The sequence below is a fragment of the Lepidochelys kempii genome, chromosome 1, assembly GCF_965140285.1.
Source record: "Lepidochelys kempii isolate rLepKem1 chromosome 1, rLepKem1.hap1, whole genome shotgun sequence".
In the NCBI taxonomy this organism is placed as follows: Eukaryota; Metazoa; Chordata; order Testudines; family Cheloniidae; genus Lepidochelys; species Lepidochelys kempii.
The window spans coordinates 162,703,343-162,724,888 of record NC_136380.1 but is presented as its reverse complement, the minus strand read 5'-3'; the positions used below and the strand labels follow the sequence as shown (position 1 = coordinate 162,724,888).

The following is a 21,546-nucleotide window of genomic DNA, read 5'->3' as shown; positions in this document are numbered from 1 at the left end:
ACAGGGCAAATGTATTGAGTCCATTATTCCCTTAAGGGACTAACATACACACAACTTGTTACCTCACATGGAGTTACCCAGATACTTTAATCTGAACAAACTGGATTAGATAAAGCAATAAAACCAGTTTATTAACAACAAGTAATGAGGCGTAAAAGTCAGAAATGATTACAAGAAAAAATAAAGATAAAATGCTTACTGGTATCTACTTAAGAAACTCTCTTACTTCCAAAACAAAATTTTTTTCACCACATGCTCCAGCAGATTACTGACCAAACTCTCAGGTGAGGACCTCTTCCTCAGAGTCCAACCGCTGTTCCTTTGTCTCTTCAGGTACAGCAAATGCAATGGCGGGGGGGGGGGGTACCTTGGGATGTTTGTACCTTCCTTTTATAATTTCAGTCCCTCACTTGAAAAACAATTCCAGCTAAGAACCTGGAGCCAAAGAGTCTGTGTGGAAGGATATTCCCTGCTGCTTTTTCACCTGTTTGAACTTCCTTTATTTTGCTTTCCTGCCTGATAACACGGTTTACTTCTAAATGCAAAATTAAGAAGAGCACATATTCCTATGTTTAGGAAAGACACGTTTGCCAAATTCTGTTCGGGGAGGGCACTGGGGTTTGGAACATGTATTACCACCACCATATAGGGAAATCTTATAAGTTCACATACAATGTTGCCACACATTTTACCAGGACAATAATGACCAGAAAATGATGAGTTTTCAAATGATCTCTTCGTATGAAGTATGCCTTGTTAAGGTAATTACAGCAGAGTGTATTTTGTCACAGGATCTCACAAAACTAGATGACTGCAAAAAGATGACAGATGAAATTCAATGTTGATAAATACAAAGTAATGCATGCTGGAAAACACAATGCCAACTATGCATACAAAATGGAGTCTATATTAGCTTTTACCACTCAAAAAAGGTCTTGGAATTATAGTTTTCAGAGAACTATCTACATCTGCTCAATGTGCAGGTGGCAGCCAAAAAAGACTAATGGTTAGGAACCATTAGGAAAGTGATATATAAACAGACAGAAAATATCATAATGCCTCTATAAAAGTCCTTGGTATCCCCACACCTTGATTACTGTGTGCAGTTCTGGTCACACCATCTCAAAAAAGATATATTAGAACTGGAAAAGGTGCAGAGAAGGGCAACTAAAATGATTAGGCATATGAAACAGGTTTCATATGAGGAGAGATTTAAAAAACTGGAACTGTTCAGTTTAGAAGAGAGACAACTAAGGGGGGATATGATAGAGGTCTATAAAATCATGAATGGTGTGGAGAAAGTGAATAGGGAACTGTTATTCACATGTTCACATAACACGAGAACCTGAAATAGTTAATAGGCAGAGGTTTAAAACAAACATCAGGGACTATTTCTTGAAACAACATACAGTCAACCTGGGGAACTCATTGCCAGGGGATGTTGTGAAGGCCAAAAGTATAAATGAGTTTAAAAAAGAATTAGGTAAGTTCATGGAAGATAGGTCCACCAATGGCTATTAGCCAAGACAGTCAGGAACATAACCGCATACTTTGAGTGTCCCTAAACCTCCAACTGACAGAAGCTAGGACTGGACAACAGAGGATAGATCACTTGATAAATTGCCCTGTTCTGTTTATTCCTTCTGATGTATCTGGCCATTGTTGGAAGACAGGATATTGAGCTAAATGGACCACTGGTCTGACTCAGTAAGGCCATTCTTAAGTTCTTACCACAATCAGGAGTCAAATATTCTGTTCCCAGCTCTGTCAGTGGTTTATTGTAACTTTTGATAATTCATACAGGACAAATTTTCACAAGCGTATGCTAGTTTCAAAAACCTTAGATTTTTGGTGCCTAACTTGAAACACTTAAGATGCGGTTTTCAGAGAGAACAAACCACCATAACTTCCACAAAAGTCAGCGTTAACTGTGGGTACTCAGGATTTCAATTCCATATGAGGGTAATGTGAAGGTTTCAGCAAGCCATCCAGGCTTTGGACCCCTTTTCCTGAGAAAACAAGGCTTCCTGACAAAACATGTTGAGAGCAGCTCTAGCATGGTATCTCTTCTGCTACTCCTGAGTGAGTCTCCTCCCAGATGCATAATCTTTTCAGCTGTTACACCATGATTGGGGAAGGTGAAAAATGAGAAAAGTACCACTAGAAAAATATCAGTCCCCTGAGGGAGAAAAGGGACAGAGACATTGCTCACTGCTGTTCAAAACTGACCGACAAAACCTAGGATTATATTGGATAAGATGGAAGCACTGAACCACACCTTTCTTTATGCCGATGGAGGGAAAAAAAAAAAAAAAAAACTGACAAGGGAAAAAGGGGATAGAAAAATCTGAACTGCCACTGGTCTGCAGGAGGAGCAGCACAGCCCAAATGTCTTGGGCTGGAAGAGAGGTCAGGACCCAGAAAGCAGGAATAAAAAAGGCAACAGAAGTTGGTTTAAATTAAAAAAAAAAAAAAGTGGAAGTGCAAAGAAAGTAAATGTATTTCTGAGCAGACGAAATGAGAAGAACAAGGGAAAAAGAGGAAGAAAAGTTACTATCTTTGTGATAGGTTTCACGGAAGCTTATGCTCAAATAAATTTGTTAGTCTCTAAGGTGCCACAAGTACTCCTGTTCTTTGTGATGTTTATACTAACCTTTCTAGAGAGTTATATAGTAATACCTGGGATACTCTGGGACTTTACGAAAAGGACTTTACTTAATAAGCTTAAATTTTTGCAGTCAATGGTGGCATTAACTATTGGTTTGTTTATGAAGCAGTAATAACTAGAATAAGAAAAACATTTACATACAGTTTCAAAGATATTCAATTACTTTTTCAACTGTCATTCTGACATCGCATATTACAAATGCAAAATAAAAAAAACCTCAGAAACAGCAGTCTAAATACATTTTTAAACATTCTTTATATTTGGCATTAAATTTAAAATACAGCTGCCCCTTAAAATGAGACTGCCTCTGATGACAGTGTAACAATTATTCCTATGCCGAAGTAAAAGCATATATTTTTGTGTTTAGATGCACTGAACTCATTAGGAGACTTAGAATAAGTGAAACAATAAGATACTTCACTAAAACTGAAGTGTTCTGTGAAGATACTTACAAACAATCTTCCGTGGCACCATTCCATTATCCATTTGAAGTCTGTCTTCCATGAATGCTATTCCAAGGTTACTGAAGTTATCCACACTTGCTTCAGCAATTAATTTATAAGGTTCTCCGGGTTTATAGGCCAAAGGTGAACAACAGTCTGACCACTTTATAACCTAAGAAGATAAAAAACATTTTCCCATTCTAAAGAGAGGTCAATTAAAAAAATACAATTCCATGAACATGCATTACTAAACAAAGGTGATATTTCTACCCTGAAGAGTTTATAGTCTAAAAAGAGATAGTCTAAAATATTCTCTGTTGCAGAAACAGAGAATATTAACTTAAACATAAATAATAAAGTTAGCACAATTCAAACACTCTGTGACAAACATCAGTTCAAAAAGGACTGATCTTTAAAAAAAAATTCTGTATCCCAAGGGAGATCACTGAATATATCATTTTCAAAACCAGTTTCCTTAAAACCATGTTGTCTCTAAATAAAAAAAAAAAAAAAAAAGTAACCACTGCAATTAATTTTACCCTGGAATAAACACAGATAGAGTTCCCAATTCCAACTGACATTTCTGCACATAGTGCATCCTCTGTGGCTAAGAATGTCAGTACATAAGCTCAAAAGTACATCCAAAACAACCTTATCAAAGAAGGGTCACGTCTTGTACGAAGTATCAGGTGTTACCTAACTTCCATTCAGTCTTGACAAAGATAAACAAGAGCACTTCTAAACAGTTCTGAGAAGAAAGAAGAGTGGAACAAATACTTCTTTCCCAGAGATCAAAGCTTCGGAAATCCTGGGTAGCACACACAAAAGGACTTCCTAGAGTAAGCAGCATGGAAAGCACTGTATTCTACAGCTGAAGCTCTTCACTTGCTCCAACACTTAAATACACCACTGACATGGACTTTCAAATACAAAAATTACATAACGGATTCAGGGGCAAGCAGCAAAAAGTAAGCCACGTGGATTAAATTAGTCAGCAAGTCATTTTATAAACTTTTGAAAAATCTCCTATCAAAGGGAGAAAAATTCTAACACACAGAAAACCCACAGTTTCAAGCCTCTTTTATTCTTAAGATAAAAGCACTACAGAGAAAACATATTCAAGGCAGAAAGAGACCCTACATACATGTTAATAAGTTTACCAGAGTTCACTCCAACCCTAACATGGGCTCTGGCAGGAGCAGTCCTTCAGACCCCTACCCAAGGGGTTTCCTTGTGTTTTCAAGTTCATCACAGCTTAAGCTCAACACTAGCACAGAGTCTTAGGGGGCCTCAGTAGGTCCATTCTTTCCAAACCCTTCCCTAAAGAGGGAGGCCCTCCACAAACCAGGGGTCCTGTCTGTTTGCTGGATCAGGAAGAAGGTCCTGAACTTGTATAAAACCAGGCTATTTATCCAAAAATCTGGCTTTTGTCTGTTGGTCCCTGTAGAATCCAGTTTGATCTAGTATATGCAAATCTCCCCAGGGTTTGGCTTCAAAGGGCTGATAACCAGCGGAATTATATTAGCATTCCCCTCCCCCTAAAAGAGTTACATAAAACTCTAAAATAACACATACACAACTGCATTTTTAACACAATGGACCCCAAAGATATTTAACCTAATTCAATAAAGTTTATCTTAATTCCATAAGGTTTGTCTTTATCACAGGATATTGTCCCGGTCACATTTCTAATACTTCTACTTTATATTTTAGTGTCTTTTATCCCTGGAGGACCTCAAAGCACTTTATAAACATTACAAATTTAGCTTCAATACTTTACTCATCTATCTTACAAAGGGCATTAGGGCAGAAGCCTGACTGGAGACAGGAGCCCTGGTGTGTGGTAGCCTGCCTTAAACTACCAAGTAAGGGAAGGTGTGCACCAGACCCTGGGGTTGATTGAGGATCAGAAGCCACTAGTTAGGAGGATGGGAAGTGAAGTGAACCCACTCATTACTGATGAGCTCACCGCCAGGAAGGAGGAGCTGCCCATAGGGGTAAACTGAGAGCAGCATCTGAGGGGCCCAGACCACACAGGCAGGAAGTAGTGGAGAAGCTTCTGGGAATCTGTGCTGCTCTGAGTGAATAAGCAGAAGCTTCCTTAATGCAGTAATAATGCTCTGTAACCTTGGAGAGTCTGGAGAGTTGGAATGGCAAAAGTAGTGAACCTTGGAGTTTGAATTTACTGGAGGAGGTGAAGACTGTGGAGAAAAGAGTTTTAGGGAGGAGTCTCCCTCCCTGGGAGCTCTGCAGGTAGTAATATCATCTATGTTGGAGTGAGGTGTGATTGGTATGGAGTCTCTCTTTCCTAGTGGGAGTTCATGAAGTTTAAACAGAACTTTGAAGTTGAGAGTGGTTGGCACTGATGGATTTGGAGAGGAGCTCACCCTCTCCCCTTTGTAGACAGCTGCAATATCACAGCAGTGATCGCTTAGTGGCAGATGAGATGGAGTGAGGAAGGAGTCCTCTCTCCCACTTTTTTGAGAATAGCAGGATGGCCCCGATTTGAAGACAAAGCTCTACTCCACCCTTCCCTCAGTTGTGTGTGGTCTTGCAGTGGGTAGGCATTTGTCTTAGAGATTGTTTGAGGAACCCATATTAATGATAAAGCCTGAACAGCACATTTTGGCCAGGTCTTTAATGACGCCCCTCAACCAGTTTGTTTGTTTTTTTAAACCTAATTCTACTATAGTAGATAAAAGGAGGAATCCTCTCTCTGATTTACTACTCTGGCCTTCAATAGCAGACACCGATGTCTTTTATTTTAGCCCAATGACAGAAAACAGCTTCAGAGGAAGATCTTCTCCCCACTGAAGTCCTTCAGCAGACTCCTGCTTGGTGGTCTTCGGTCTCAACTAAATTATTGACAGTCATTAATCACACTAGAAGGATTCAGGCTGGCTGGAAGTTTAGTATCATAGTTCCTATTTTTAAAACAAGGGAACAGAAAGATTTCCGCTTCATATACCTATCGATCTGTTAGATGTGGCAGGGAAAATTTAGTCTAGATATTTACTATCCAAAAATGAAAATATGGGCTTTAGAGGCTTGTTTACTACATGAAGACCAGTCCAGCTTCAGGACTGGTAGAGCCAGAATTGATAATTGTTTTATTCTAGTGTATATTATTTATAACTATACTGTGGTTGAGGGTACTAACTTGCCACTTTCATAGATCTAAAGATGGCATTTGATTCTATTAACCAAGATAATCTTTGGGTGAAATTAAGAATGATCGTGTCACCTGGCTGTTCACTTCTCCAAGTTGCAAAGCATGCACTGCCATGACCAGTCTTTTCAAGGAGGTTTATTTCTTAAATACAGGTTATCAAACAAACAGAAAATAGTCTTAACTCAGGCCTTGGCCCCAGGCTTCAGGGATACCCCGCCAGGGATCTCTGGCATGCCAGCTCCTGGCAGTCTCCCAGTGTCAGTCAGCTCTGCTTCCTTCCTGGAACAGAAGCCAGAGGGCTGCTTCCCTGAGCTCCTGGCCCATTGCTCCAGGGACTTATCACAGGAGCTAGCTCCACTCCACTGTGGCTTTCCCTCACAGGGCTCAGCCTGTCTCAGGCCTTTCTCCTTCCAGCTGCCTATTAGTAGCCCTTTATAGACCCAGGTATAGCCCAGCCCTCTTTAATTAGCTAGATTGGTCTTTGTGACTAGACTGAACCCCTGGACTGGATCAGTTGAGCCCAGATACCTGTGATAGATGGGTATCAATCTAAAACTTCAGTATATTTTGGAGAATCTACAGGAAGGCAACACAGCTAGGGTAAGAACTAAAGTCAACATTGAATACATTAATGTTTTCCCTGCTTCTCAGGGAGTAAGTCAAGGATGCCTTCTAGCACCTCTTCTTTTCAAATGTATATATTCACAATGTGATGTATGTTTTAACGGAAGATAATTTTTCTCCACTGCAAATAAAGGGTATCCCAGCGTTATATACTAATGACAAGGCTGTTTTATTGCAAACTTTAAGAGGCCTCCAACTGTTACCTCATTTTTCTTCTTATTGTAATTCTCAATATATGGTTCTCAATTATAAGGCGGCCAAGGTCATGATTTTTTGGATTATCCCTCCACATATTGGGCTGAAGACAGAAAATCACCTTGCAGAACAAGTCTTTGCTTTTACTTATTTAGGAATCAAGTTTCATCATTCAGGCTGTTGGTCCCCTTATCATAAAGGCTTAAACAAAAAGATCCTTAGCTCTGCTCAAGGTGTGCTCTGTTTTACACACTCATACGGTGGGAACAGAATAGCCCCAGTGCTAAGAATTTTTAATGCTAAAGCAATATTGCAGATCTTTTATGGGGCCAAAGTTTGGTTCAGAGGCCAAATGTCAGCACTAGAAATTGTTTCAATAAAACGTAGATATGGAAAAGTTCCTTCACATCTTTGTTTTTAGCCATGTAAATCTAGAGTGCTGGAAAATCTACCTCATCTTTTCGATTGTAGAATTCTCCAGCTTCTGAGAGCAGGCTGGATTTTACCTCTCTGGTACAAAAAATAATCTTTATCACCATCTCAAAAAGAATGTTTTTAGTATTTTCTCAGTCCTTGGTAGTAATTTAATCAGTGGCAATTTTTGTCCTTTTAGCATTGTGCTGAAGAAGAGAGTGTTTTAATTAGGTTCTGATTGACAATTTAAAGTATTATATGGGTGTTGCAGTTGTTTTAGATTGTGTATGTTTCTCTGTTTGTATTCACAAAATATATGTCATATGCACGTTAATAAAATTGACTGATTGAGTGAAGTATTACCCCTATTTTACAGAAAGATAAATTGAGGGACAGATTAAGAGCCTGATTTTGGCCTAAACTCAGCATTTTCAATGGGACTACTCACAGGCTCAAAGTGTGGCACGTGCTTAAGTATCTTAATGAATAGGGGTCTTTAAGAGTTTCCAAGCACTGTATGTAGTTCATTTACTACAACTAGCATTGTAGCTGCTCAGCACATCTGAAAATCAAGCCTTAACTGACTTGCCCAAGGTCATGCTGGAAGTCTGGCAGTCCAGAACAAAACTTCAAATCTCCTGATTCCTAGTCCTGTGCTTTAATCATAATACCATCTTTCTTTCCTAATAGAACTGACAGAGGGCACACGGACCAGAAGGCACCACCAATGAAGTGCAAGTGGGGTGCTACCATTCATGTTGCATGGCTTCACCATACCTAGAGGGGAACAAATTTCTCCCAAAATTTAGTATTTAAGTGTTTAGCTCCCTTACAATTTAACAGAACACAATAACCAGATGGCCAGCTTTATCAGGCTGTTTGTTACCTACTCTCTCTCCTCCTATTTTAAAACTATTGCTTTTACAATTACCATCCACAAGCCTATTTAAGAGCATTGCTGAGAACTAAAGGTCTTAGTAAAATGCCTCTGATTTTTATCCTGAAATATAAAACAGTGCTTCTCCAGACATAGACACAGTAGTGGTGGGCTACAAATCCAATGAATAAGGATAGGTATGATCATCTGGATGGAAGTTATATTTTGTTCCTTATTGCACTATTTCTATATCCACCTATATCATGTGATAAAACTCTTTTTAATTTCAAAATGTATTAAATAGTTTAAACACACTTTGTCAGAACAACTTTGTTTAAAAAATGAACAGAACTACTCACCTTTTTTGAGGAACTAGATATAGTCTGTAAATCATCTGTCTGGGCAGAAACACTTTCAGTCACAAATGCTATATGTTCTGCATCAAGTATTTTATCGGAATAAATAAAAGGAGATATGAGAAGTAGAGTCCATTTGTTTAAATCATCAAGGGACTAAAAGAAACAGGAAACAAAGAAGCATCAATATATTTTGGAAATTGCTTTGAAGTATCTTTATAATCATTAATTAGCAAGTATTTAGCTTTTAAGTTTTCACCAATTACAGTAATTTTCCAGTAACTTGCCTATTTAAACAGTTAACCCATTACTTATATGGGTTCTTTTTGTATCAACACAGCTTTAAAGCCAACCTATTATTTTCTTGCTACATAGGAAGGTAGTGACAAAAAGCAAGCAGGGCAGGTAATGACACCAAGAGGTCAAGGTTTGCTAGATCATGGGAAAATTGGGAAGCTTCTTTTTTGATTTATGCAGGTGTTGTTGCAGAGGCAGAATCCCAGCTTTATTCAAATATATGGATATAATCATTTAGGCATATAATATAATGATTTAATTACAATGAACTGTTTAGGTTGAAGGCTGCAACGCAAAGTAGGATTAGATGGGACACACTGCATCATATGCTGTGGTTAATGTTCACACTGAAAGCGGTCTGTTCATTCCTCAGCAACCCTGGCAGAAGCCGGAAACACGTAATGACATTTGCTGGGCATTGAACAAAGGTGGGTGTTTTTGGAGTATCTGAAAATGTTAACATGCTGCAAAATGTGCTATAAGACACATTAGCAATGTGTGTGCTGTCAGTGGTTGGGGAAGACCCTAGTATGGTGACAGATTGCAGAAGGTGGTAAATCATGTCCCTCCCACAGGCCCCCAGGTACAGAAACAGGGTCTGGGATTCAAGGTGCAGAGAGGGGGGAGCAAGCTGAAAGGGGGGGGGCTCGCCAAAAGCCCCATCTCTGGTTAAGCTTGGGGTTTTATGAGTTCGCCTTTGGAATTAACCTAACAAGACAGATAGGACATATTTATTGGGAAGGGTTTACTTCAGGGTTCAGAATCCCCTATACAGGGGAAAGAAATAAGGTCATGTCCAAAAATCTGAAATCCTTAGCGGGGTTAGGTCATGTTGTAAAGAAAAAGATAGCACAAGAACTGAAGGCTAGTAGAACAGCAGGGCCATTCAATCATTTACCTATAAAGAACTTGTGGGTGTCTCCCCTGGGCTTGGTCCCTAAGAAAGCCCCGGATGAGTATCACTTGATACCCTGCCATACCCACAGGGCAGCTTAGTTAATGATGCAATAGAACTGAACGGACGCTGCTAGCACTCCGGAACCTTGATATCTGATGCCATTCAGTATAGTGCAGAGATTGGTGGCATCACGAACATTTAAGAACCACGAGAGAAGTATTAACAATTTTGTGCAATTTCAGAAGAGGGTGGGCCTGTCCATGATGTGGCTGATTCCAGAAGACCAGGTGTTAATATACAGGGCCGTTGGCAACACAGAGACTGCCATCATCAGCCATCTCCAGTTGCTTATTGGTTCTTACAGTTGTCAGTAGGCCTCATGGTCACCCTGATCCTTGCAGCGGGTTTTTAGTTTGGAGGTGTATAATGGGTCAGTCACAAAGCATAGCCCTTACAGGTGATGCACATCGTCCCATCACTATTAATATGCTTAGGGATTTGGTGCAAATTCTTGAGCACGTCTTTGTGGACAAGAGGTGGCCTTGTTCAGGGCTGCATTCCTTAAAGCATATTTGGGGCTTTTAGGATCAGCGAACTAGTGGCTGGGCTACAGATGGATACTTCAGGAAGGGCTCTGGAGTTGACGGATTGAGCCTCGAGGCTGTCAAAGACAGACCAGGGAGGTTGGGGTAAATACATTACGCTTCAAGAAGGCAGCACAGTCAGGATCTGCCCTGTGACGACATTTACGAAATAAGACCAGTTAAGGAAGGGCCCCTCTTTATTCATGGAGACACAAGTCTACTAACCACATATCAGTTTGTTACAATTTTCAGACAGGGGCTGACGAGGTTGGGGCTTCCAGTCCCCCATGAATTTGGTTCTCACTCGTTCTGGATCAGGGCAGCAACACAGCTGGGTCTGGGGCAGTTCAAGCAATTGGGCACTGGCTCTCTAATGGACATGAGACCGCAGGTTGGGAATCAGGTGTAATTTTCTCACGTTTCCTCTCAGACACCCACAGACAGGCTAAGTAAATGGTGGTGTGGATCTGCAGGCACAGTATTGTCTACTGGGCACATAGGCAGATTTCCGGGTTGCCTGGAGGTTCACAGATGAGCCTCAGTGACAAAGCAATCCCGAGCTGGCTGGTAGGATGGGCACGCTATGCGACCAGCTGATGCCCGTTTTATACTCTGTGGTGGCCCACAAGCAGGCACTGGATGTGACTGTGGTTCATCTTGGGGACAACAATTTGGGAATGTGCAAAGGGGTAGACTTGATGCTCAAAGCCAAGAGGGACTTGGGGAAGATGGCTAGAACTTTTCCCTGGAGTCCAAATTATTTGGTCTGACATGTTGCAACACAGTATGGCGGGGAGCCTTGAAGCCCCTCAGGTCAACAAGGGTAGGACGTATGTTAACAAGGAGGTGGCTACGTTCATATGTAGTCAAGGGTAGTTGGCAGTTCCTCATCCAGGCAGAGTCAAACCTTCCCCTCTTCTTGGTGCTCTTAGCCATCATGAGGGGTTGGTAGGGTCCCATCATCAGGATGACTGGAACCAGAATGGAACAGAAAGAAGTCTAGGGAAATCATCACGGAATTACCAGCATTGTACAATTTTGTCTGCCAGGTACTCCCAGATATTTTAAGAATAAAGTTGCAGCCTAATTAAAACCACATCCAGCCTCCCTGTCCTTCTTCTAGCATAGCCGGACAATCTGGCTTGCTCTTTTTATATCAACACATCTTTAAAAATCGCCAAACATTTTCCTGATGTGTCAATACTACGCTGTATCCTCTCTTCTTTCTACATCACATGATTTCAGGTGCAAAAAATATTTAAAAATCCTAAAACTTTTTGAGAGCATGTTTATAAATATTGTAACTACATCCAGCAGCAGCAGCAAGCAATGTAGAAAAATGATTTGAAACATCAGAACACTTAAGCAAACCATCTAATATTTGTTATTATTCTACCAAAAACTGTGTTTAAAATTTCTTTGTGGTTGAAATAACTTTATTTTTCAGTTGTATTTACAGAATATATAATTAATATTACAAAACTACACAGACCTTTTTTTGGCACTAAACCATACTGGGAGCAAATCAGGTCAAACAAGGTGCTGTGAATCTTCATTAATGTCACATAATAGAGTAAGTGTGAACTTCCCTGACACAGGCCTTAAGGGTGTACAATCAATCTGTATGCAAATGAAAATATTTCAACATTTTTAATTAACTTGTCTAATGAAGAATTAACTGATGGGACTAGTAATGGGTTATATCACCAAAGCCTGCCTGCTTTACTAAAGCGAGTTGCAGAGTCAATATAACTACTCTTTAAAGTCAACAAGGATTGGCTTATAAAGCTTTTCATTATCTTAAGCACTTGGTTTGATAAAGGTCAGAAGTAATCTTGAGAAGCTGCCATTTACGACCTTATGATATCTTGTATTAAGGAAGCTACTGATCACAGTTCAGAGCCCAGTAGACAATCAACCCCATCACAGAAAGCCTCAGAGGAGTCAAAGGTAGGAGGATTGAACTACCCTCACCATAAGGTTCAGGACTATGTAGAGAACTCCATATTGCTGCTGCCTATGATGTAACTATTGGAGAGAGGATAGTGACCAATAGGTCACATCATCAGCACTTAAAAATCATGTAGAAAAAAACCCAAGTGATTAGATTGCAAAGAGCTTTCTCTTTAAGAGTGTTAAGTAATATTTGAATCCATTCTGAAGAGTACATTTAGAAATATTCATTTGAAAATTTGAGGGCTATAACACTACAATCAGGTTTGAGGGCCCACAGTACAGACATGGGTAGAAATAGTCCCATGTCCTGAAGAATTGACAAGCTAATTAAAAGTCATAACTCTTTTGGAACTCAACTCAAAAATGGCAAGTAACTTTTAAAAACATTTTTATAAGAAAAATACTTCTCTGGAAGGCTGAGACCAAATTTCTGAACCTCTTAAAATTATAAATGCAAAAACGAGAAGCTTATAACACAGCCATCTTTAATATTTAAGTACAGAAGAGCATCTGTGTTTCCAAAAACCAAACCAAAGAGGGGACAAAAATGACACTGTTTAAGAGAAGCTTAATGTATGGTGCAAGTAAATCCAGAATAATCTTGTGAATCAACAGACATAACTCCCACCACCTCTAGTCAAGTGGAGAATACACTTTCTTGGAACCTGAACCAACTATATAAAACTTTCCTGAGATTCTGTTGCCATGGTTTTTGAAAGAGAAAAACCTCAAGTATTAAGGCATCTGTTCACAACTAAGGGAGCAGAGAAACAGAGACTGTTCTATGGACCAACTCAGTCAATATTTGGCAGCCTTTTCATGGCTTACTGAAAACATTTCCTCTTGACCCATGTAATATGAGGAAAGCTTTTCTGCTTCTTGAGAAAAGTACTTCATGCTGGAAAGGCATAACAAGTGGAGTCCCACAGGGATCAGTTCTGTTCAATATCCTCATTGATTTAGATCAGGGATCAGCAACCTTTGGCCAGCGGCCCGCCAGGGTAACCCCCTGGCGGGTTGGGCCACTTTGTTTACCTGCCACGTCTACAGGTTCGGCCGATCGCAGCTCCCACTGGCGGCGGTCCGCTGCTCCAGGCCAATGGGGATTGCGGGAAGCCGCGGCTAGCACATCCCTCGGCCCACGCCATTTCCCGCAGTCCCCATTGGCCTGCGGCGGCGAACCGCAGCCAGTGGGAGCCATGATCAGCCAAACCTGCAGACGCAGCAGGTAAACAAACCAGCCCACCAGGGGGCTTCCCCTGGTGGGCCGCATGCCAAAGGTTGCTGATCCCTGATTTAGATAATGGTATAGAGACAATGGCATATTATTGCCTAGGGTGGCAAATTGCAGGGGCAGCAAATTTATAATAGCAGCACTTTTGTAATCATGGCATTTTTGCACAAGCCCACTGGCCATCGGATGCCTGTATCATTGTTTGTTCATAATTGTAACTGCCCACCAAACTGAAGCATCAGTGACGCCGCAATTCTACCAATCAGAGCGCGTACTGAAACCACCAATGATGGCACGACGCCATTTAGTAAACATACTTGCGACTATCCTAAACATTAATAATATGACCCGAAGGAAGAAATTAATTAGTTCTCAGTTAAAAAAAAATGCTATACAAAAGAAAGGGAAAAAGAAATGACAGCAAAAATGCGCAAAATAGATTCCTTTGTTGTATCCGTTAGTGCCATTCACAAGTTCATGTGGCGGCGGCAATTATTTCAGGGCGTAGGTGCGGCAAAATCATTAACCCACCACTGCATAGAGAGCACACTTATAAAGTTCGCAGACGATACCAAGCTGGGAAGGGTTGCAAGTGCTTCGGAAAATAGGATTAAAATTCAAAATGATCTGGACAAACTGGAGAAATGGTCTGAAGTAAATAGGATGAAATTCAGTAAGGAGAAATGCGAAGTACTCCACTTAGGAAGGAACAATCAGTTGCACAGATACAAAATGGGAACTGATTGCCTAGGACAGAGTACTGTGGAAAGGGATCTGGGGGTCATAGTGGATTACAAGCTAAATATGCATCAACAGTGTAACGCTGTTGCAAAAAAAGCAAATACCATTCGGGGATGTATTAGCAGGAGTACTGTAAGCAAGACACAAGAAGTAATTCTTCCACTCTACTCCACGCTGATTAGGCCTCAACTGGAGTATTGTGTCCAGTTCTGGGCACCACATTTCAAGAAAGATGTGGATAAATTGGAGAGAGTCCACAGAAGAGCAACAAAAATGATTAAAGGTCTAGAAAACATTACCTATGAGGGAAGACTGAAAAAACTGGGTTTGTTTAGTCCGGAGAAAAGACTGAGACATGATAACAGTTTTCAAGTATGTACAAGGTTTTTACAAGGAGGGGGGAGAAAAACTGTTCTTCTTAACCTCTGAGGATAGGAAAAGAAGCAATGGGCTTAAATTGCAGAAAGGAAAGTTTAGGTAGGACATCAGGAAAAACTTCCTAACTGTCAGAGCGGTTAAGCACTGGAATAAATTGCCTAGGGAGGTGGTGGAATCTCCATCATTGGGGATTTTTAAGAGCAGGTTGGACAAACACCTGTCAGGGATAGTCTAGATAATACTTAGTCCTGCTTTGAGTGCAGGGGACTGGACTAGATGACCTCTCAAGGTCCCTTCCAGTTCTATAATTCTACCTAATCAATAGTATGCTCCATAAACACTTCAGTTACATTCCTTTTTAAATGGTTGGCGACAACTACAGTCACAGTACCTGAAGTGATCATCCACGTACAGAGAACCATTTGAATGCTACCAAAAAGGAGAGATTAAGAAACATTCCTTTCCACACACATATATATAATATTCAGTATCATAAACAGGATATATAACCACTACACAAACTATTTTAAACATTTTTATATATCTATATCAAAGCAGACAACCATCATTAATGGCTAAAGGGACACTTCACATTTTAAATCATTTTAATATGCAATACAGAAATAGGTTTACAAAAAATAATTTTAGAAACCCAATTTTAAAACCAAATATGCTGTTTGCAATTCTTAGCTTGAACAGTGAAAGTCAAAAATTTACTTTCAGTATTATTTATAAGTAAGTTTCTTAGTGCTGCACTATTTGCATTTCAAATAAAAACGCTTTGTCTTCACTTTCAACACCCTTCCTGACCTATCCCTCCCTCAACCTATCATTCATAGATTATGAACCTCCCTATCTTCTCATTTACTATTGTTGTCAATTCCCACCTCTGATCAGCCCATGATGCCAGCCTCCAATGTCCGCTTGTTAAATTTTCTAACAAGCACCTTCACACTTTCTCCCATGTTCCCCTAACACTATGGAAAAGCTGTCCATAAATATCCGCAAAGCTACATCATTATCCTCCTTTAAACCCTCTATTTCTGCGATGCCTACAAAAAACTTAATAATTAGGCTGCTGGTGTGGTGAGGCTGACCAATAGCATCAAATTATTTGCCTGTACTTTCCTGTCATCTCTTGTCTTATACTTAGATTATAAACTCTGTGTGGCAGGGATACTCTTTTTATTCTGTGTTTGTGAAGCACCTACCTCAGTGGGGTCTGGTCCTTTACCAGGACTCCTAGGCCCTAAGACAAAACAAATAACAAAAATCTTGCAAGAAATAGAAATGTTTTAAAATAAGCCTTTTGAATGTCAGTAAAAAGTTATCAAAAACATTTCTATTAGCTTTTAAATTTATAAAAACTTGTTTTGACATAATTTAAACATGGGCCCAAATTTAAGTCATAAAGACAAACCCATAAAAGCAAAGAACATCAAAGACAGACATAAACCTTAGCTACTGTGAGGTAAGGTAACTGAGGCAACCTCCCATTATGCTTGGTATATTACATTTCCTTAATTAAGGTTTTTCCTTATTTTGTTGCTTTGGGTGTTAAATATCTTTCTTTGAATTAGTTTTTGTTGTATAAATTCTCTGAATTTTTAAAAGTGATTTCTTACCTAACATTTTGTACAGTAATTTTATCTACTTGTAACATCAGGACATATCTAAGCATGCAATTATAAAATTTAACACAACCATTCCACCAGCCTAACCTAGCCTACTAGATGAATTTTTCTACTTATAGTGCATGGACAGATTCTGCAAAATCTAACTTTCATTTAAAAACAAAAAATATTCAAGCCCTTATGCTGCAAAGAAAACCCTCCAAAAGTGAACTGAGCTAAAACCAAGGCACTACCATCATTTGAATCTGCAAACTAAGGCCACGTCTACACTTACGAGCTTACAGTGACACAGCTGTACCGATACGGCTGTGGCGCTATAAGGCTATGTCTACTCTGTGCATCTTACGCCTCCCGCCAACAGAGCACTGTCCACCCCAGCCCTCTTCATCAGTAAAACTTTTTTCACACCCTTGACTGACAAAAGTTTTACCAATGAAAGTGCAGTGTAGATACAGCTTAAGAGCGCCAATGTAGCCACGTTATGCCGACAGCAGAGAATCTCCTACCAACATAGTACTGTGCACACAAGCTCTTATGCTGGCAAAATTTATGTTGCTAAGGGGAGTTTTTTTCACACCCCTGTGCAACAAAAATTTTGCCAACGTAAGTGCTCGTATAGACTATGGCTCAGAAATGTGAACTCTCCCTTCTCCCATTTATGTCAATGGGAGGTGAACCCTTAAGCCCACTGAGGGAATTTAAATACGGGTATCAACTCTTCCATTGCTGATCGTTTTAGGAAATGGATCACGAGTGAAGCTATTGCAGGAAATAAACTGCAGAAGCAAAAACATAGAGGATGCAAAACAGAGAAAGGTAGACAGAGTGAGAAAAAGGCAGAAATAATGCTGGTCCTAAAGGCGGGCATATTTTCCCCACTGAGTGATGCTGAAAGTGACAATAAGGCACTGAACAAATGAATGCTTAAAAGTTTAGTTACTATGTAAAAGCTATATTCTACTCCTCAGTTTTTGTGAAATCCTCCCATTGTTATGAGCTGGAGCAGCACTTTGAATTGAGTAGCATGTAGTCCTAAATTTACAGGATGACCAACCACAGACCTCAACTCAAAGTAGAAATCCAGACCTCTCCACCGAATGAATGAGACACACCTAACTTCAAGTCTTAAACCTCTTAACACTTAGCAAGCACAAGTATAGACACTTTTAAACTAAGAAGGCACTACCTGCCTAAGTAACTGCTCCCTTCATATCCTTCACCCACTTGTCTGTAGCTTCTTCGATTATGGCCCACCTATACCAGGAGCCTTGATCTGACATCGTTCACCATGCCTCCACCCTCTCCTTCTTACAATATACTTCTGTTAGGCCTATAGGTCCCAAGTACCTACCTGAAAGGGAAGAAGCACAAAAAACATCAGAAAACCCCTCTCAACATTCAAAACAAAGCAAAACAAAAAAAAGAGTAGCATTAACAACATAGAGACTAAAATTAAACCACTTAAATGGCTGTAACTTATATTCCTGTCCCATCTATCTTCTCTGTAATGTATTAAACTAAGGTCCTTACTGCATGGATCTTGCCTTCCTACCTGTCTGTAAAGTGCCTAGCACACTTTTAGCACTGTATAAGTAAGGCTAGGATTTTGTCACAGATATTCTTCATAAAGTCACAGACAGTCACGGGCAAAAAAGAAAAATTCATGGAAGCCGTGACCTGTCCATGACTTTTAATAAAAATATCCCTGACACAATGGGGATGTACATGTCCCCACACTGCCTGAAATGGGGCAGCTGCGCAGTGGCTAGGAGCTGCCTGCAGCAGCTGCGGGCTGCGGGATACCCCTGCCACCTGCAGCTCCAGGGGCCCACGCTGCCTGTAGGGGCCAGGACTATGGAATGCCTCCGCCTCCTGTGTCAGCTGGGAGCTGCGGGGTACCCCCACCACCAGCAGCTCCAGGGGCCTGCGAAGGCCAGGAACTCGGGGGTTCCCCCATGGCCACAGCAGCTGGGAGGTGCCCCTGCGGGGGTGGGGAGCTATAGGATATCCCTGCCGTCCACAGCTGCAGGGGCCTGTGAAAGCTGGGAGCTCAGGGGTTCCCCTGCTGCCCCCGATGGCCAAGAGCTCGGGGACTGCCCCACTACCAGCAGCTCCAGGGGCCCCCACCACCCGTGGCGGCCAGGAGTTCAGGGGGGTCCCCCAGCACTCGAGGCGGCTGGGAGCTCCCTGCCCCCCACAGGCAGTGGGGGGATCCTGCAGCTCCCTGCTCCCACAGGCTGAAGTCACGGAGGTCGCTGGAAGTCACAGATTCCGTGACCTCCCTGTCTAAATCGTAGCCTTGTGTATAAAATAATTAAACAACATAACTTGGAAAAACTGAATTGTTGCATTTTACAATCAAAATTTCAGGCTAACTACTCCTATTGTAAACTCACCATCAACATTTAGTAGTTAATGTATTAAAAATGTGTCTGAAACAAACTGATCTCAGTCCAATTCCCAATGAATGAGTGTCCGTGTCACATTTAAATCACTAAAAGCCATTGTTTGGCTTCACAGCTTGCAGACTCTGCAAACAATTACATTTTGAAATGACATGGAAACAACTGCCATTAGAGATAGCCACCACAAGATTGAAATTGGGGCAGTTCAGGAAAATTAGTTTTGTTTGTTTGTTGTGGTTATAGAGGTCTTCAACCCTTATGGATATTAAGCCAGCATCTTTCAAGGATAGTTAATTTAATTTAGAAATATAAAAAAGATTTCAAAAATGTCATTTAAACCATAAAGATTTCTTCTTAATATGACTAACACAAAACTACCTAAATTTGTCACAGGAAGCTTTCCCTTCAATACACCTACATTTCCCTGAAATGTTAGAAAACAAGAATCAAATAAAGGAAAAATGTATTGTGTTCAACGTTTTGGAATGGGGGATGCACTGAGGATGCCAGGTATACTTCTTCCACATCACCAGAGTTCGGGGAAAGAAATAGGATATTTATAAATAAAATTTAGCACTCATATACGGTGCTGAAGAAACATTAACTGAGTCGCACAAAACCTAGTCTAGGGGTCTCAAACTCAAATGACCACGAGGGCCACATGAAGACTAGTACATTGGCCTGAGGGCTGTATCACTGATCCCCGCCCCCACTCCACCCCTTCCATGAGGCCCTGCCCCTGCCTCACCTCTTCCCAGCCCCCATTCCAACCCCTTCCCCAAAATCCCCACCCCAACTCCACCTCCTCAGGGTGCAGGAGGGGGTGCAGCAGGTGGCTCAGGGCAGGGGGTTGGGGTACAGGAGGAGTGCGGGGTGCGGCAGGGGGCTGAGGGGGCAGGCTCCAGCATGCACCAGGGGCAGGGCAGGTTCCCCGCCTGCCCGTCCTGCCCCCGCACCACTCCGGGAAGTGGCCGGAACCTGGCAGGGTGACACAAGGGTCCGTGTGTTGCCCTGGCCGTGCCTCCAGGCACCGCTCCCCGCAGCTCCCATTGGCTGGGAACGGGGAACCATGGCCAATGGGAGCTTCGGGGCGGTGCCTGGAGGCATGGTCAGGGCAACACAGAAACCCCTGTGCTCCCCCTCCCCCAGGTCCTGGCTACTTCCCAGAGCAGCGCGGGCAGCCTACCCTTGCCCCCAGTGCGTGCCGGGCCAGGCTGGAGCTGCTCTAGGTAAATGCTGGGGGGAGTGGGGAAGCTAGCGGGCCATAGAAAATAACCCCACAGGCCACATGTTTGAGACCCCTGACCTAGCCCAATATGGGCTAGTTAAGTATTCTTTCAGTTTTACAGCTAGAGGGATGCCGGAGCTTGATCAAATTCAAATTAAGAATCAGCGTTAAAGCCAGGAACAGACTTCAGGAGTTCCTGGCTCTCAGACTCATGCTCAAAATATGGAGTTGGGGAGCTGAACCACAGTTCAGAGAAAGTTTTCTCACACTAAAGGCAAGTTGTAGCAAGGTGCCTCACAACACTGAGAAGTATCAAACTTTGCACTTGTCATCTTTACTGAATTTCATCTTATTGATTCAGACCAATACCCCAATTTTTCAAGATTACAGCACAACCTCCTTTATCCAATCTAACTGGGGCCGAGGCCAGATTGGATCATCATAAATTGAGGTAATCTGGAGAATGGGAAAGTGCGAGGCTGCAGCACCATCTAGCTGCCACACAAGTGATCATCCGCTTCTGGACTGGTGCATGCTGGTTGTTCGTTTAATACAGAGAGGCGGATAATGGACAGTCGGATAAATGGGGTTCTACTGTATCTGAATTTTAACCCTGTGCTCTGAAGTGCTTGCAACAACCCCTTCCCCCAAGATTAGTATCCTCTGCAGTTTTGTAAGCATATTCTCCATTACATTATGAACTTTAATGAAAACATTGACTAATACCAGACCCAGGACAAATCCCTGAATGAACCCACTACATATAGCCTTCCAGTGCGACAGCAAACTATTGATAACTACTTTGAATACAGTTTTGCAATCTGTTGTCCATCCTCTCTGTGGTAATTTCATTTAGGTCACATTTCCCTAATTTGCTTATGAGAATGTGATCTGGACTTTATCGAAAGCACATCTACACTAGGGTTTTCACACACTAGCACACAAGACAAGTTATGTTTTAACATATGTTAATTAGTTGAAGTAACCCTTAATCTTGTGTCTGTGGTTTACCTTGACCAGTTAATAGTTTGCCTTGTCTGAACTAAAAATGTTAACACATTCAATGCACACAGATTAAAAACACATCTTTTCCCCTAGCATAGATATGGCCTAACATGGGCTAAACTGGTCTGGTTAAAACCCAGGGTCCCCACTAGGCTTTAACTCAACCACAGTAGTAGGTGTTCATGTGCAACTATACACTAGACCGTAGTCACTAATGTGTTCTATTTACATCTTGATGAGAGACTGCAAGGTCTTTGAAATAGAGATAGTCTTTAGCCTTTTGTTTATACAGCACCAAACTTATTGATGACTCTTAGAATTATATTGTTGTATGCAGCTTAGCTGCAGCCATGTCGGTCCCAGAATATTAGAAACAAAAGGTGGGTGAAGTAATATCTTTTACTGACAAACATCTGTTGGAGACAGAGACCTGAAGA

General features: G+C 41.3%; 1 protein-coding gene across 1 annotated transcript in view; it reads right to left on the bottom strand.

The window, feature by feature from the left end:
• The window catches only part of HLCS (holocarboxylase synthetase), a 212,719-nt gene that overhangs the window by 190,249 nt on the left and 924 nt on the right, over window positions 1–21,546 (bottom strand). The window contains exons 2-3 of the mRNA XM_073361038.2: window positions 8,753–8,905; window positions 3,121–3,283 (exon numbers count right to left, since the gene is read on the bottom strand). Of these exons, the coding sequence (XP_073217139.2) occupies window positions 3,121–3,283; window positions 8,753–8,905 (316 nt within the window). The remainder of the gene's footprint in view (window positions 1–3,120; window positions 3,284–8,752; window positions 8,906–21,546) is intronic.